Source organism: Rhinopithecus bieti, unplaced genomic scaffold (genome assembly GCF_001698545.2).
Source record: "Rhinopithecus bieti isolate Rb0 unplaced genomic scaffold, ASM169854v2 scaffold_74621, whole genome shotgun sequence".
Lineage (NCBI taxonomy): Eukaryota > Metazoa > Chordata > Mammalia > Primates > Cercopithecidae > Rhinopithecus > Rhinopithecus bieti.
The window spans coordinates 548,500-567,660 of record NW_016827731.1 but is presented as its reverse complement, the minus strand read 5'-3'; the positions used below and the strand labels follow the sequence as shown (position 1 = coordinate 567,660).

At 42.5% G+C, this 19,161-nt stretch overlaps 1 protein-coding gene across 4 annotated transcripts in view; it reads right to left on the bottom strand.

The window, feature by feature from the left end:
* Positions 1-19,161, bottom strand: part of LOC108523483 (acetyl-CoA carboxylase 1-like) — a 177,219-nt gene that overhangs the window by 62,395 nt on the left and 95,663 nt on the right. For 3 of the 4 annotated variants that reach the window (XM_017864127.1, XM_017864130.1, XM_017864128.1), the window contains exon 3: positions 17,453-17,705. In XM_017864127.1, the coding sequence (XP_017719616.1) occupies positions 17,453-17,705 (253 nt within the window). Of the gene's footprint in view, positions 1-6,941; positions 7,224-17,452; positions 17,706-19,161 lie in introns of those variants that run through there. The other variant, XM_017864131.1, reaches the window with a different exon arrangement.

Sequence of the window (19,161 nt, the reverse complement as noted above, 5' to 3'; positions counted from 1 at the left end):
AATGTATATCAAGTAAAAAGATAAGAAGGACCAGAACCAAACAATGAAAGTATTCAACACTCAGAGGTTGCATGAAAGCAGAAGGGCTTGTAAGAGAGACTGGAGATTGGTAAGAGTAGAAAGGAGGTAACACAGGAAAGTCATGAAAGTGTAGTCTTTAGCAGAAAAGAAGGCATGTGTTTCAAGAAAAAAGTAGTCACTTGTATGGAACTGTTGAGAGACCTATAAGGATGAGAACTGAAAAGCATACACTGATTTAGCAATACACTAGTCATTAGTGGTTTTTACGAGAGCAGTTTCAATAGCATAGTTGGGCAGAGGACAGAATAGAATAGCTTTAAGAATGAATGGGAGATGAGGAAGCAGGGATAGCATTTCTGAAAATCTTGGCCATAAAATGGGGCAGAGAGATGAGACAATAGTCCAAAGGGAATGTGGTTACCAAAAACAGGTCTTCTATAAGATGGAAGAAATCAGAGTGCTTGGAATACTTCTCAGGACCCTCCTCCTTTGGTCATCCTCTGTTCCAAGCACTTGGAACACTTCTCAGGAGAGAAGGAAAAATGTTGTCAGCATTGTCGTGGGTTACAAAACACATACACACACACACACACACACACACACACACACACATGCATGAAGGAAAAATGAGAAGGTGAATACAGATAAAAGTAAGTTTGAAATGAGGTGTTAGAAAGAAGTACTAGCCAGATAGTCTCTATTTTCTTAATAAAATAAGTGGCAAAGCTATAAATTAAACGTGTCTAGAAGAGGCAGGAAATGGTACAAATGGAACTGCTGGCTTAAGGACAATGGAGAAGAAATGAAATTATTGTTGCAGAAAATGGAAGGCCAAATTACCAGAAGAGAAAAACAATATAGGAGAAAGAACAAGAAAAGCTTCATATTAGTTGGGCATGGTGGTGTGCGCCTATAATCCCAGCTACTCAAGAGGCTGAAGCAGGAGAATTGCTTGAACCCAGGAGGCAGAGGTTGCAGTGGCCGAGATCATGCCATTGCACTCCAGCATGGGTGACAGAGCAAGACCCTGTTTCAAAAATAAAAAAAATAAAAAAACAAAAGAAGAAGAAGAAGAAAAAAGAAAAGCTTCACAGCACAGGCAGTATTTCAGAAGATCCTTAAAGATTGATGGCCTCAGATGGGCACAGTGACTCATACTTGTAATCCTAGCATTTGGGAAACTGAGGTGAGAAGATCGCTTGAGGCCAGGAGTTTGAGACCAGCCTGGGCAACATAGCAAGACTTCATCTCATAAAAAAAAAAAAAAAAAAAAAGAGTGATGACCTCCAAGGGTAAATGGAATTTCAACAGTCAGGGAAATGGCATTTCAAGAAGGAAACATGACAGAGAGAGACACAAACAGAATGATCAAAGGGCATAAAGATGGAAAGTATATGGAATTTTAGGAAACAGGCAATTGTCTACTGCAACTGGAATAAGCAAAGAGGGAAAAAACACTGGATAGAAACGAAACTAGAAAAATCAGCTGTGGCCTGATTGTGGAAGAACTTGAATACCATGACTCAATGCCTCCACCACTTATTAGGTAGGTAAATTACATAATCTCTCTGAGCCTGTATCCTCCTCTTCTGGAAAATGGAGATAATTAATGCCTATTTTACAGGACTGACTGTTGTTTGGTTACATAAGATAAATACTGAAAGCTCTTAGTGCTTAACTCACAATAAATGCTTAATAAATGGCAGTAAAGGTTGAGGTTGTTATCTTGGGCTTTACTCTGAAGGCAGAGGGAAAACATTACATGTTTTTGAACAGATATGAAACAGGGAGAGACTACAGTAAGAGAAAATAGTTAAAGGCCATTGCAATAGACTAGGCTAGAGATAATGAACACCTACATAAGGTCAGTGATAGTGGGAACTGAAATAATAGATATAAAGGCAGCTGGGTCCAGTGGCTCACACCTGTAATGTCAGCACTTCAAAAGGCCGAGGTGGAAGAATCAATCACTTGAGTCCAGGAGTTTGAAACCAGACTGGACAACATAGCAAGACCCCATCTCTACAAAGAAATTTTTAAAGAAACAATAAATATATACAAAGGGAAAAAATGTAGATATGATGTGACACAATTAGTGGGTCATGATAGATTTAGCGGATCAGGATATCCTGGAACCCAAATTCAATATTCTGAACACTCTGAAGAATCTTTCCTTGATGAACTCCTAGACGTTTTCCTGACTGATGGAGTCCCAGTTTTGTGACTATCATTAGATTTTACTGGGGAGGAGGTTAGAATTTTCACTTATGAAGAATTATTAAATTTAGCATTTTGAGGTAAGAACTATCAGGGGTTGCAGGAGGGAGAGCATCAGGAAGAATAGCTAATGGATACTGGACTTAATACCAAGGTGATGGGTTCATCTGTGCAGCAAACCACCATTGCATACATCTACCTAGGTAACAAACCTGCACATCCTGCAGGTGTACCCCATAACTTAAAATAGAAGTTGAAGAGAAAAAAAAAAAAAGAACTAAAGAACTATATGAATCTTGAGAAAAGAATACTCAGAAAATATGAGATATCGAACTATGGTTATTACAACTTCATTTTCATTTCAACAAGCAGTATCTCCATCTGACAAGGGATTAATAGCCAGAATATAAAAGGAGCTCAAACAACTCAATAGGAAAATATCTAATAATCCAATTTTAAAATAGGCAAAAGATCTGAACACACATTTCTCAAAACGAGACATACAATTAGCAAACAGCTATATGAAAAGGCGCTCAACATCACGGATCATCAGAGAAAAGCAAATCAAAACTACAATGAGATATCATCTCACTCCAGTTAAAATGGCTTTTACCCAAAAGAGGCAGTAACAAATGCTGAGAGGATGTGGAGAAAAGGGAACCCTTGTATTGGTGGTTCTCTTGATGGCTGTGTAAATTAAAACACAATGGGAATGTAAATTAGTACAGCCATTATGGAGAACAGCATGGAGATTCCTCAAAAAACTAAAAATGGAACTGCCATATAACCCAGCAATACCACTGCTAGGTAAATGCAAAAAAGAAAGGAAATCAGTATATTGAAGAGATATCTGCACTCCAATGTTTATTACAGCACTATTCACAATAGTCAAGATTTGGAATCAACCTAAGGGTCCATCAACAGATGAATGGATAAAAAGAAATATGTAATAAAATAAAGAGTATATCTACTCCACATACACAATGGAGTACTATTGAGCCATAAAAAAGAATGAGGTAGATATTGAGGTAGATATTTCCCTAAGACACATTTCCTTTCTATTATATATTCTTTTTTTTTTTTTGAGATGGAGTCTCACTCTGTCACCCAGGCTGGGGTTCAGTAGCGAAATCTTGGCTCACTGCAAGCTCCGCCTCCCGGGTTCACGCTATTCTGCCTCAGCCTCCCAAGTAGCTGGGACTACAGGCGCCTGCCACCACGCCCGGCTAATTTTTTGCATTTTTAGTAGAGACGAGGTTTCACCGTGTTAGCCAGGATGGTCTCAATCTCCTGATCTCATGATGCGCCCACCTCGGCCTCCCAAAGTGCTGGGATTACAGGCGTGAGCCACCATGCCCAGTCACTCTACTATATATTCTTGTGCAAGTAGATTTCCATTTGTACAACTTTAATTTCAATGTAACAAACATTGATTAAGCTACTGAAATGTGCCAGGCATTGTTCAAAGCTCTGAAAAAGTGCTTCTTGGCTCGGGATTCATACCAGACTCTCCTGGAAAGTATTAGAATAATGATTCCTGGGCTCCATGACCAGAGGCTGTAATCTAATAAACCTGGGATAGGACTCAGGAATCCACACTTTTTTTGTTTGTTTGTTTTTGAGATGGTATCTCACTCTGTCACCCAGGCTGGAAGTACAGTGGCATGATCTTGGCTCACTGCAACCTCCGCCTTCTGGGTTCAAGTGATTCTCGTGCCTCAGCCTCCTAAGTAGCTGGGACTACAGGCACATGTCCCCATGCCTGGGTAAGTTTTGTATTTTTAGTAGAGATGTGGTTTCACCATGTTGGCCAGGCTGTTCTCAAACTCCTGACCTCAAGTGATTTCTCTGCCTCAGCCTCCCAAAGTGCTAGGAATTTACAGGCATGAGCCACTGCACCCAGCCAGGAATCCCTTTTTTTTTGAGACGGAGTTTCACTCTTTTTGACCAGGCTAGAGTGCAATGGCGCGATCTCGGCTCACCACAACCTCCACCTCCTGGGTTCAAGCGATTCTCCTGCCTCAGCCTCCCAAGTAGCTGGGATTACAAGAATGTGCCACCACGCCCAGCTAATTTGGTATTTTTAGTAGAGATGGGGTTTCTCCATGTTGGTCAGGCTAGTCTTGAACTCCCGACCTCAGGTGATCCGCCCGCCTCTGCTTTCCAAAGTGTTGGGATTACAGGCATGAGCCACCGCACCCAGCCGGAATCCATATTTTTAATAAAGTCTGTTGCACAGGTAAGGAGAACCTAAATATTGTTTTCCATTTTACAGATGTTTTATGTCTGAGCTGTATTTACTTACAACACTTCTGACACCGAATGTACAGGTTTTTTCCATCTCAACAACCAGTTCTGTCCAGACACCAACTGGGAGTCTCACATTTGAATTCTTGTATTAATTATCTAGAGTTAGCATAGATCCTACAGGTTAAGTCCTCAGTCCCTCCCACAAGACTGTCCCCTACTTCAGATACCAGTTGCAAATCCCAGTCGCCTGTACTTCTGACCAACCAGCTGTAAATCGGAGATTCCCATGACCCCTTCCTCATGTTTGATAATTTGCTAGAATGACATACAGAACATAGGAAAAGAGTTGACTTGCTATTACTGGTTTATAAAGGATACAACTCAGGAACTCAGGAAGAGACACATAGGGCAAGGTATGGGGGAAGGGGCAGAGAACTTCCAAACCTTCCTCCAGGTATACAGCTCTACCAGCCCCTCCATGTGTTGACCATCCCAGAAGCTCTATGAACTCTGTTGTTTAGGAGGTTTTATGGAGGTTTCATTAAGTAGGCATGATTGATTAAATCTCTGGCCACTTGTGATTAGCTCAATTTTCAACCTCTTGCCCCTCCCTGGAGGTTAGAGAGTAGAGGTGAAAGTTCCAACTCTCTAATTATTCCTTGGACTTTCTGGTGACCAGACCCCAGCCTGAAGCTATCCAGGGGCCCTCAGACCCCAGTCATCTCATTATCATAAAAGATACTTACCAGTCAAGAAATTCCAAGGGTTTTAGGAACTGTGGGCAGGAACCAAGGATAGAGACCAAATGCTTATTTATTATCACAGTACAACATAAAAAAAAAAGACCCTTAATGCCTTGATCTCTGTCTTACCGGCCTCTTCTTTGGCACTGATCATGCTGCCCACCTTCCATTCCAGTAATAGTCAACGACTTGTAATTGCCTGAAAATGCTAGATGTTTCACTGGTACTTCTGTGCATGTTGTCTACCCCACCAGCTCTACCCTTCCACACACACACACACACACCCCTAGCTTTGCTAGCCTTTTTTCTGTTAATCCTTCAAATTCTAGTTCAAACATCTCCGAGACCGTATTGGACCCTTAACAGAACTCATTGAGCCCACCATAATGATTAGTACTGTTGTGAGTATTAGAAATAATGTTAAGCACCTGTGACACAATGTTTGGCTAGACACTAATATATCCTATGGGTAACAAGAACCCACTGAAGTAGTATCATGAGATGAAGATGTGGAGAAAGGGGAAACCTTGTACATTGTTGGTGGGAATATAAATTAGTACTGCCACTACGGAAAGCAGTATGAAAGCTCTTCAAAAAACTAAAAATAGAGCTTCCATATAACCCAGCAATTCCACTACTGAGTATATATCCAAAAGAAAGGAAATCAGCATATCAAAGAGATATCCGTACTCCATATTTACTGCAGCACTATTCACAATAGCCAAATTTAGAATCAGTCCAGGCGAGGTGGCTCATGCCTGTAATCCCAGCAATTAGGGAGGCCGAGGAGGGTAGATCACCTAAGGTCTGGAGTTCGAGACCAGCCTGGCCAACATGGCGAAACCCTGTCTCTCCAAAAAATACAAAAAGTAGCTGGGTGTGGTGGTGTACGTCTGTAGTCCCATCTACTTGGGAGGCTGACATGGGAGAATCACTTGAGCCCAGGGAGGTGGAAGCTGCAGTGAGCCGTGATCATGCCACTGCACTCCAGCCTGGGTGACAAAGACTCTGTCACAGAAAAAAAGAAAAAAAAAAAAGATTTGTAATGACATGAGAAAGTGTTGTATATGGGAGAAAAAAACAGAAAACAGAGCTGTACATTCATTATAATATCATCTGTATGTATATTTTAATGACATTTATCCTTAAGTGGTAAAAAATACAGAAAGGAAATATGTAAAATATGAATAGTGATTATTATGGAATGATTGTATTCCTTAGTGTTTTTATTTTTTTAAATACTTTTTGAGGCTGGGCATGGTGGCTCACACCTATAATCCCAGCACTTTGAGAGGCCAAGGCGGGCGGCCCTGCCTAGGCAACAGGGCAAAACCCCATCTCTACTAGAAATACAAAAATTAGCTGGGAATAGTGCCAGGCACCTGTAATCTCAGGTACTCAGGAGGCTGAGGCATGAGAATCACTTAAGCCCAGGAGGCAGAGGCAATGAGCTAAGATCATGCCACTGCACTCCATCCTGGGTGACACAGCAAGACTCTATCTGGGAAAAAAAAAAAACTTCTTGGATTTCCAACTTTTCTAATAATAAACCTACATTACTTCTAATAATTTAACAATATAAAGTAGTAAATGCAAACTTCACTTGTAAACTTATGCTAACAGAAAGAAAAGAGGGGGAAATGCATGCATTACACTTGAAATAATAAAAGTAATAAACACTATCAAGCAGCTGTACTAAGCCTTACTTACAACATTCATAATTTCATTTCCACAATTAGCGAAGTTTATAGAATGCACTCCAGAGACTAAAATACAAACATGGCCACAGACAGCTCCTGTTTTCTGAATGGAAAGAAGGGGTGGGTGGGAAATGGAGAGAGGAAACTAGTGCCCTCAGCAAAGGAGTACCAAGTTGCAGATCTCATAATGACCTTCTCTGTCTACTCACTACAAAGGCACCATGGCAACTGGGAACCTCAGAATATCAAGGAAGGAACATTGAAAGCAGAGAGTTTGGAGAGCTATTAGGGGAAGTGAAGAAGCTCAGGAAAGCTAAATGAGAAATGCTAAGAAAGTCAATACATACATAAGAACACTCTCACACTAGCCATAAGCAAAGCCTTAATATAAACAAAACCAGAGCCAATTTCCTTATTTCCCATGTCAAAGCTTGATAGTGATGAGCCAATAGATAGGAAGCAGGAATAAAATTTCCTGCACTTTCTTTTCTTTGTTTCTGTTTTTGAGATGCAGTCTTGCTCTGTTGCTCAAGCTGGAGTGCAGTGCAGTGGCATGCTCTCGGCTTACTGAAACCTCCGCCTCCCGGGTTCAAGCAATTCTTATGCTTCAGCCTCCCGAGTAGCTGAGATTACAGGTGCTCACCACCACACTTGGCTAATTTTTGTATTTTTAGTAGAGACAGGGTTTCGCCAAGTTGGTCAGGCTGGTTTTGAACTCCCGACCTCAGGTGATCCGTCTGCCTTGGCCTCCCAAAATGCTGGGATTACAGGTGTTAGCCACCGCACCCAGCCTCCTGCATTTTCAATAGTGGTTATTCTCAACATGTGAATTATAATATTGATAGTATATATTTGCCATCATCAAAAGGCTTTCAGACCTAAATTTCCAAGTTTTAAGCACTAACATGCAAAAGACTTCAAGAGGTTTTTCCAGTAAAAAATGTTTATCTTATAAAAGGACTCCTTGATAATAAATAATATATTATACCAGTATGGCACATTTTACTATTCCAAAAGCTTTTAAAGCTATTACTTAACTCTATCTCTACCACTAGATTTAAATAGTCATTTCAAACTCAAGGAGTTTAAAGTGAGAGACTAAAAAGAAATGAGAATCTGTATTTCTTTCCCAGTCAAACACAAACATATATAGCCAAAACTAAAAAGCTGTGTCATAAATGGCACGTAAAATGATTATAAAATTCATTAAAGTATCATCGTTAATGCAATTAATTAATACCAATTGTTGCTCTGTAACTATAAAAAGTGTAGAATGGTAATCTTCCTTTATTTTTCTTTCTGTTTCTCTATATGCTACCAAATTTTCACTAGCAACCATATACTTTCATGATTTGCTAACTTCCTCTTAAACGAGTCACTAGTCAACATCATAAAAAAAAGGTGGGGGGTGGTAATGTGACAGAATGTGACAGATTAAGAAATTTAAAGAACATAATATACAATTTGTAGATGTGGATTGGATACTTGCATGAAGGAACCAGAATTTTGAGGTTCCTTGGAGAAATGAAATAGTGTGTATATTAAATTAGATTAAAATTTATTGAAATAGAAAGTGAAAATTTTTTGACTAAAAAATGCAGATTATAAAACTGTGTGTACAGTATGACCTCATATTAGTAAAAAAAAAATGAATATATACATATATGCATAGAAAAGGATACAGATGGTAGGGAGTAACCTTTGGGTGGCAAATATACAAGGGTTTATTTTTGCTTGCTTGTGTTGTTTTTTATTTTCTATTATGCTTCTTTAATAAAGCATTATTTTAAAATATTTTTTCTAGGCTGGGCACAGTAGCTCACACCTGTAATCCCAGCACTTTGAGAGGCCAAAGTGGGAGGATCACTTGAGCCTGGGAGTTTGAGACCACCCTGGGCAACATGGTGAGACCCCATCTCTACAAAAAATTTTAGGCCGGGTGCTATGGCTCACTCCTGTAATCCCAGCACTTTGGGAGGCCAAGGTGGGGGATCACGAGGTCAGGAGTTCAAAACCAGCCTGGCCAAGATGGTGAAACCCCCGTCTCTGTTAAAAATACAAAAAATTAGCCAGGGATGGTGGTGGGCACCTGTAATCCCAGCTACTCGGGAGGCTCAGGCAGAGAACTGCTTGAACCCGGGAGGCAGAGGTTGCAGTGAGCCAAAATCATGCCACTGCACTCCAGCCTTGGCAACAGAGTGAGACTCCATCTCAAAAAAAAAAAAAAAAAATTAAAGTTAGCTGGGAATGGTAGCACATACCTATAGTCCCAGCTACTCAGGGACTGAGGCAAGAGGATTGCTTGAGCCCAGGAGTCTGAAGGTACAGTGAGCCATGATCACACCACTGCACTCCAGCCTGGACAACAGAGAGAAATCCTGTCTCTAAAAAAAATTTTTAAGTATATATAAATACATATTTTCTAACTTCTATCCCTTTCTAACAAGGCTAACATTTAATTAGAGAAGAATTGCTCAACAGAACATAAGGCCTAGGTACAGTGGCTCACGCCTGTAATCCTAGCACTTTGGGAGGCCAAGGTGGGTGGATCACCTGAGGTCAGGAGTTTGAGATCAGCCTGGCCAACATGGCGAAACCCTGTCTCTACTAAAAAAGCAAAAATTAGCCAGGCATGGTGGTGCACACCTGTTGTCCCAGCTACATGTGAGGCTGAGGCAGGAAAATAGCTTGAACCTGGGAGGCGGAGGTTGCAGTGAGCCGAGATCACACCACTGCACTCCAGCCTGGGTGACAGAGTGAGACTTCATCTCAAAAGAAAAAAGAAAGTATATCTGTTACACCAAGGGTTTTAGTTTAGTGTAGTAGTTTATAGTACGAGCTCTGACTAGAATCAATACCCAAATTGGCCACCTTAAGCATGTTATTTATGTCTCAATCCCCATTCATAAATTGAGGGCAACAGGCCGGGCGCAGTGGTTCCTGCCTGTAATCCCAGCACTTTGGGAGGCTGAGGCAGGTGGATCACCTGAGGTCAGGGGTTTGAGACCAGCCTGACCAATATGGTGAAATCTTGTCTCTACTAAAAATATGAAAATTAGCCAGGCACGATGGCGGGCACCTGTAATCCCAGCTACTTGGGAGGCTGAGGCTAGAGGATTGCTTGAACCCAGGAGGCAGAGGTTGCAGTGAGCTGAGATCACGCCACTGCACTCCAGCCTGGGCGACAGAGTGAGACTCCATCTCAAAAAAAAAAAACAAAAAAACATCGTGGGCAATAATAGCACAATACCTACCTTATGGGGTGGTTGTGACAATTCAGTGTGGTACTCCATAAAGCACAGCAGAGTATGTGGCATACAGTAAAGCACTTAATAAATGTAACCTGTTATTACTATTATTTTTCCAATTAGCTACTGAGAAAACTTGACTAATAGTTCCTAAAGTTAATGTGAAAAATAGAATGTAGGAACAATAGATAGGCCTTCTCTCACTATTGTCCCCTAAACTTCTGTTTTGACCCAATGGAAGAAGTTGAAAGTCAATCCTAGATCCTCCCAGAATCTGACCTCGACACTATTATTTCCTATGGATAAAGGTCTGCACAGCTTTATATGAATTGTGAATGAAAATGAAATGTGGCTGGGCGCGGTGGCTCACGCCTGTAATCCCAGCACTCTGGGAGGCCAAGGCAGGCAGATTATGAGGTCAGGAGTTTGAGACCACCCTGATCAACATGGTGTCTTTACTAAAAATACAAAAATTAGCCGGACATGGTGGTGCATGCCTGTAATCCCAGCTACTCAGAAGGCTGAGGCAGGAGAATCGCTTGAACCCAGGAGGCAGAGGTTGCTCTAAGCCGAGATCACACCACTGCACTCCAGTCTGGGCGACAGAGCAGAGCAAGACTCCATCTCAAAAAAAAAAAAAGAAAGAGAAGGGCGGGCGCAGTGGCTCAAGCTGTAATCCAACACTTGGAGGCCGAGACGGGCGTGTCACAAAAGGTCAGGAGATCGAGACCATCCTGGGCTAACACGGTGAAACCCCTCTCTACTAAAAAATACAAAAAAACTACCGGCGACGGTGGCGGGCGCCTGGTAGTCCAGCTACTCGGGAGGCGAGGCTGAGGCTGGGAATGGCGTAGAACCCGGGGAGCGAAGCTTGCAGTGAGCTGGATCCAGCCACTGCCGCACTCCAGCCCAGGCGACAGGATGCGAGACTCCGTCTCAAAAAAAAAAAAAAAGAAAAAGAAAACGAAGTGTGGTATCTAGGAGCTGATTCCAAACTCATTAATATACTATGACTAGTATCATGGGAGAAACTTTACAAATTATTTCTAATTACAAAAAGCTCTAAATTTTCTAGTTAAATTCTTCTGAAGGGTCCAACATCTTATAGGCAATCTCATCTGAATTCTCAATTTTCAAAATATTGGTAAAGTACTTTTCTTTCTAGATCAGAAAAGAAATAAAAATATAACTCAACTTCATAGCTGTTCCTGAGTGAATATACTTTCTCCTTCCAAAGCAACAATTATTGTCTTGAACCCCAGTGATAGACATCTTATGCTGGTTTTAGGTATACACAAATAACAGCAAATACAGATTGTTCTCCGATAAAGTTGTTAACCAAACATGTTTCATTTTATGTTAACCATAAAATGAAGGTCATTCAATGACTTGAACATATATTTTAAGACACATGAGAGAAAACTGAGATCGAGTTTCAAATACTATTGATATGGGAAGGGGACAGGGAAAGGGCAGAAAGGGCAGAGTCCCTGCTGAGGGCTCCACCTTTGGCCTGTGCCTACGGACCTACGCGAGAGCAGGCATGCCTGTTTTTGCATCCAAATGCTTCATTTTCCAAGACCACTCTGGCCTGCCACACCCCCAATCCTGTGCCCATATAAACCCGAGACCTTAGCAGGGCACAGACACAAGTGATTGAACATCAAGAGGAGCAGAGGAACAGACCAGCAGACATCAGCAGGCCGGCAGACTTGTGATGGCAGAACGACGAGGCAGAGAAAGAGAGGAGGGACGTCTGGACACCGAGGGGAATTCAACCGGAGGTGGTCAAAGAAGAGTCTGAATCAAGTGCCGGGAGCCTGATTCCAGGGGAAGACCACCTCCCTACTCCAGCTACTCCTTCTGGCTCCCCATCCATGTCACTGAGAGCCACTTCCACCACTCAATAAACCTTGCACTCATCCTTCGAGCCCACATGTGATCCAATTTTTCTGGTACACTGGGTAAGAGCTCAGGATACAGAAAGCTGTCACACTGGCCCTCTGCCCTTGCAATAAGGCAGAAGGTCTATTGAGCTGGTTAACACAAGCCATCTGCAGACAGCAAAGCTGAAAGAGCACACTGTAACACATGCTCACTTGGGCTTTGGGAGTCGCAGACACCACCCCCAGATGGTGCCGTGGGGCTGGAGCCCAAAAGTGCTTCCCATGGCTGCTGCACTTGCCCATCTGCATCCTCCCCTTAGGGTTTTGAGCAGTGGGGCAACCAAAGGAGCGAGACACATCCCTGTGGCACATCCTGCAAGGGAAATGAGGGAATTCTCCTGTTTCACTGTAACATGAAGTATACGCTGGGCAAGGTAGCTCACACGTGTCATCCCAGCACTTGGGAAGGCCAAGGCCAGACAATCACTTGAGGCCAAGAATTCAAGACCAGCCAGGGCAACATAGCAAGACCCCATCTCTAAAAAAATTTTAAAAATTAGCTGAGCACGGTGGTACACACCTACAATCTCCACTACTCAGGAGGCTGAAGCGGGAGGATTGTTTGAGCCCAGGAGTTCAAAGTTAGTGAGCTATGATTGCACCACTGAACACTTCAGCCTGGGTGATAGAGTGAGAACTTGTCTCTAAACAAACAAACAAAAAACCCATACATGTAGCACAGGATAAAAAAGATTTAAAGAAAAGACACTATGCTAGACAGTAAGGTGGTGGATTTTTTAAAAAGAGGAAAGAAATCACACTATGCTAAGAGGTAAAAGACCCAAATGTGGAGATAACCTGTTCCAACTGCACTTCAACCAGAAATTCAGCTTAGTAGTTGACAAATTGTTTACACTTCTGGTTGGTTGATAGCATGCGGTGCACTTTAAGTATGCAAAACTATCTGACCTCAAGTGACATCTCATAGGAGCAGAGAAACTGCCAATATCCATACAACTACATAGCTATGTTACATGCCAGTTTGATAATCATACACTGGTTATCAAAATTAAGATGTCCACTAGCCAGGTGCCTGTATTCCCAGCACTTTGGGAGGCCAAGGCGGGTGGATCACCTGAGGTCAGGGGTTTAAGACCAGCCTGGCCAATATGGTGAAACTCCGTCTCTACTGAAAATGCAAAAAATTGGCTGGGTGCAGTGGCTCACACCTGTAATCCCAGCACTTTGGGAGGCCAAGGTGGGCAGATCACCTGAGGTCGGGAATTCGAGACCAGCCTGACCAACATGGAGAAACCCTGTCTCTACTACAAATACAAAATTAGCCAGATGTGGTGGTGCACGCCTGAAGTCCCAGCTACTCAGGAGGCTGAGGCAGGAGAATCGCGTGAACCTGGAAGGTGGAAGTTGCAGCGAGCCCCAGTCTTTCATTGGACTCTAGGAAGTACATGAAGCAAATAATCTCCATCGCAGGAAAAGTCTATTTTCTATTTGGCTCATCCAACATACCACTAGACTTCTTAGCACCTAAACTTGAGAGAGACTCAGTCCCATCTTACATTATGGCAGTTACTTCGTTTGGTTTCAGATGACCTCCAGTTAACATCTCCTAGGAATGTACCTGCCCCCTTAATCTATGTCACCCGTGAAGGATTAGGCTATTGGTTCTAAGAGCTAATCTTAAATGCAACTTAGTCTCTATTTAACTTTGAGTTCCAGGAGTGAAAAGGAGTATCTGAATCAATATCTTCATTTTTTTTTTTTTTTTTTTGAGACAGAGTCTTGCTCTGTCGCCCAGGCTGGAGTGCAGTGGCCAGATCTCAGCTCACTGCAAGCTCCGCCTCCCGAGTTCCAGCCATTCTCCTGCCTCAGCCTCCTGAGTAGCTGGGACTACAGGCACCCGCCACCTCGCCCGGCTAGTTGTTTGTATTTTTTTTTTTAGTAGAGACGGGGGTTTCACCGTGTTAGCCAGGATGGTCTCGATCTCCTGACCTCGTGATCCGCCCGTCTCGGCCTCCCAAAGTGCTGGGATTATAGGCTTGAGCCACCGCGCCTGGCCAATATCTTCATTTTTATAGATGACTCCAAGGAGATAACATGTACTGTCCATGGTCACACACCTAATTAGTGGCAGATGTCATAACAGAGGTCTTTCATCTATCAAATGAATTTGACTCAATTAAAATTACCCCAAAGGTCATCATATCCAGAAGTGACTTAAGGAATGGATAAACAGAAAACATTTTTTCTATTTTGGAATGTTAGCTATCTGAGGAGTGAGTTGGAACTGGCATTGTCTCCTTTCCATGCTGCTGATCACACTTCAATCCACGGCCCCTCCACGAGCTACGGACATGATTTTTGCAACAATAAGGCATGCAAAGAAATTCCAGACACTCATGCCACTGACCACATAGACTTTGCATAAGAGCCATCAACTTTGGGAATGACTTGGCAACTACAGACTGCCTTGGGATATCACTAGCTGAGTTTCTTATAACATGTTTATATCACCATTGCCAAACTCAGTTTCCTAATCCAGCAAATGGATATTATGTTTCACATAGACTCAAACTGGACAGATTTCTCAAGATGCTGTGTGGTTTTACGGATTTGGAGTTAAACCAGTCTTTCTCACCAGGGGCACTATGACATTTTGAGTAGGAGATTTCTTGGTTGTATAGGATTATCTACTATACCACAGAAGGTTTCGTATCATTGGTCCTTTGTCCTTTGTCCTCTAAATGCAAGTAGTCCCACCAGTCACAAGCCCCCTACAAACACTTCCAAATGACTTCAAGAGAGAAGAATGCCACCACCAGTATTAACCTTAAAGCCAACCATTAAGTGAACTATAAAATAAAAAATGTTTACATAAAGATAAAGACCTGGCTGGGTGCGGTGGCTCAAGCCTGTAATCCCACCACTTTGGGAAGCCGAGGCGGGCGGATCACGAGGTCAGGAGATCGAGACCATCCTGGCTAACACGGTGAAACCCCGTCTCTACTAAAAAAAAACACACAAAAAATTAGCCGGGCATGGTGGCGGGCGCCTGTAGTCCCAGCTACTCAGGAGGCTGAGGCAGGAGAATGGCTGGAACCCGGGAGGCGGAGCTTGCAGTGAGCCGAGATCCCCCCCCTGCACTCCAGCCTGGGCGAAAGAGCGAGACCCCGTCTCAAAAAAAAAAAAAGAGAGAGAGAGAAAAGATAAAGACCTAATCCCTTTTCCCTGCCACTAAAATACTGCTCTCTATTCCTCTTTTTAACCCAGAGATAATGCTTTGTTCACTAACTCCATCAGACCAACTTTGTCTGAACTAGTTATATAATTAAGACACCTGTATGGATGGGGAAGTAGAGTAGAAAAGTTACTGAAATAAAATCAGGATATGAGTTTGAATCCAAGTTCTCCGGCTATTCAAACTTAGGCAAGTTATTTCTCCTCACTGGGCCTTAGTTCTCCCAACTATTAAAAAGTATTTTATGGCCAAATGTGGTGGCTCATGCCTGTAATCCCAGCACTTTGGCATGCCATGATAGGAGGATCGCTTGAGGCCAAGAGTTCAAGACCAGCCTGGGCAACATAGCAAGACCTCTGTCTCTATTTAAATTTTTTAAATTAATTTTTAAAAATAAAATAACAAGTGTCAGGTTAAATTATCTCTCTGGTTTATTACAATTCTAGGAATCTGTGAAGTAAAACATAATTAACTTGCTTTACACTTTTCTTTTGACCTCTACATAGCTAAATGAGGGTGATCACTAACAAACACTGCCTAGTCTCTCAGAAGCCCTGATTCCAAGCCCTAGGGATAACAGTAAGACAGAACATCACATCCAGCCAGATCTCATATAGGATTTTATTATGGAGTCAGTATATTTAGTATATAAAACAGAGCTAAATTATTTTATGACCCAGTAATAATAGAGGTACCAAGATAATAACAGCAGCAACAGCCACCCTAACTTATGTTTATCTAGGGTACACCTATAATCTGAATGCTGGCTGTACACAACAATCACCTGGATACCTTAAAAAAAAAAAAAAGCCCCAGTTCCACACCAAGCCAGTATCAAATGAATCAAAATCTCTAGGGATGGGGCTTATCTCCCAAGGCTCCCTGAGGTGATTCTGATGAACAGTGAGAACCAAGAACCACTGATCCAGACCTTTTAATCCAAGAACTGAAAAGCAAATAACCAAAGGTTAGTATCTCACACGCTAGTTATATAATCAAACATTGATAAATAAAAACAATCTAGTGTTACTATGTACTGACATTCTCAGTTACAGAGAATTGTGTTTCTAGAGAAAAAGGAGAGCTCTATTAACAGCTCTTTATTGGGGACTGGCCCTGCTAGAAACAGAATATAACTTCCTGACAATCTGATGAATCAGTTCAAAAAAACTTACTACGAAGTTGACAACCCCTGGAAAATTCCTATCAATCATCACGATAGTTAAAACCATGTTAGTCAAAGTAGTGCAAAGACCGAAATTCCTCAACCTAATTCTTACTCACTAGCTCTCAATAAAAGACCTAGCAGGTAGAAGTGGCCGGGTGTAGTGGTTCATGTCTTTAATCCCAGCACTTTGGGAGGCTGAGGCATGCGGATCACTTCAGGCCAGGAATTCAAGACCAGCCTGGCCAACATGGCGAAACCCGGTGTCTACCAAAAACAACAAAAATTAGCTAGGCATGAGGGCACACACTTGTAGTCCAACCTATTCAGGAGGCTGAGGCAGGAGAATCTCTTCAACCTGGGAGGCAGAGGTTGCAGTGAGCTGAGATTGTACCACTGCATTCCCATTTGGGCGACAGAGAGAGACTCTATCTCAAAAAAATAAAAATAAAAATAGGCTGGGCGCGGTGGCTCAGCCCTCTAATCCCAGCACTTTGGGAAGCTGAGGCGGGTGGATCATGAGGTCAGGAGTTCAAGCCAGCCTGGCCAACATGGTGAAACTCCATCTCTACTAAAAACACAAAAAATTAGCCGGCTTGGTGGCAGGTGCCTGTAATCCCAGCTACTTGGGAGGCTGAGGCAGAAGAATTGCTTGAACCCAGGAGGCAGAGGTTGCAGTGAGCTGAGACCGCACCACTGCGCTCCAGTTTGGGCAACAGAGCAAGACTCCGTCTCAAAAAAATAAAAAAGAAAGACCTAGTAGAACATGAAAAATTTGATGGGAACATACACGATTTCTGAAAAATACATCATTTATGACTTCCTCAACAAAGCTTTGAGTCCAGTGACATAGGAAAAGTCAAAGCAGTCTTGGCTAAAATCATTCTTGCTCTTTTCAGAACATAATCAGCAAAACTAATAAGACAGACCAATAAATAATAAGTAGACCATTAAACTCTCTCTTACCTTATGTGCAAGGCCAGGCCATCCTGTAGGCTAGAGATCCCCAAATCAGAGAGTGTATCTGAGCCAATAGAAGCAGGTGATAAAGAACCCTCCTTCTCCTCCAGTAGGTCCAGCTTCACCAGGTTGCTGATCTCATCCTCTGAGTTATCTTCAGACACAGAACCAATTATGAATCGAGAGTGCTGGTTCAGCTCCAGAGGTTTGGCCAAGGGAGATGGTTCATCCATTATTCCTCCAAAATGAGCTCTTAGAGCTATGGAGAAAATGAAGTGAGAAAGGCAGGTTATGAATAATAATCTATATCTGAGGTCAGTCAGAGGTTATATCTAACAGACCACAGCTGAGACTTGGAGGCAAGGCAGTTTGAGAACTAACTTCCTTGGCTATTTTATTTCAGGGCCTTTAATTTCTATAAGGGAGGAAAATTGAGATCATGATAACTATGCCCATAAATTAAAACCAGTTCCCTTTTCCTCAAAGAAATTTTTCTCAAAAACCTATAAGCTATTCCTAATCTCATTATCATTTGGTGGTGTCCAAGAAATAATTATGATCAATGGGGAAAACTTTGCAGTAGGCAAAAGCTGCTTGTTGTGATACTGCTATTTTGGTTGTTAGTAATAGGGGGAATAAATGGTAAGGGTTTGCATAGAGTGATGGTTGTTTGAAATGATATTTAAACTACATAACGCTCATCTGGCTTCAAACACTATATACTGAGAGGCTATAACTTTTATTTTATTATTTATTTATTTATTTGAGACAGGGTCTCACTCTGTCACCCACACAGCATGCAGTACTACAATCACGGTTCATTGCAGCCTCAAACTCTTTGGGCTCAAGTGATACTCCTACCTCAGCCTCCCCAGTAGTTGGGACTACAGGCACGTGCCACCATGGCCAACTAATTCTATTTTTTTTTTTTTTTTTTTTTTGGAGACAGAGTCTCGCTCGGTCACCCAGGCTGGAGTGCAGTGGTGTGATCTCCACTCACTGCAAGCTCTGCCTCCCAGGTTCATGCCATTCTCCTGCCTCAGCCTCCCGAGTAGCTGGGACTATGGGTGCCCGCCACCACGCTCAGCTAATTTTTTGTATTTTTAGTAGAGATGGGGTTTCACCGTGTTAGCCAGGATGGTCTTGATCTCCTGACCTTTCGCCTCGGCCTCCGAAAGTGCTGGGATTACAGCTGTGAGCCACAGCACCTGGCCCATTTTTTTTTTTTTCTTTTTTGAAATGGAGTTTCACTCTGTCTCCCAGACTGGAGTGCAATGGCGCAATCTCAGCTCACTGCAACCTCCGCCTCCTGGGTTCAAGCAATTCTCTGCCTCAGCCTCCCAAGTAGCTGGGATTACAGGTACCCACCACCATGCCTGGCTGATTTTTGTATTTTTAGTAGAGATGGGGTTTCACTATCTTGGCTAGGCTGGTCTTGAATTCCTGATCTCGTGATCCACCCACCTCAGCCTCTCAGAGTGCTGGGATTACGGGCGTAAGCCACTGTGCCCAGCCTAATTTTTAAATATTTTATAGAAATGGGGACTCCCTATGTTGCCTAGGCTGGTCTTGAACTCCTGCGCTCAAGCAACCCTCTCACCTTAGGCTCCCAAACTGCTGGGATTACAGGCGTGAGCCACTGTGCCTGGCCTATGAATTTTACGTATGTGTATACTTTTTTTTTTTTTTTTTTTTTTTTTTTTTTTTTTTTTTTT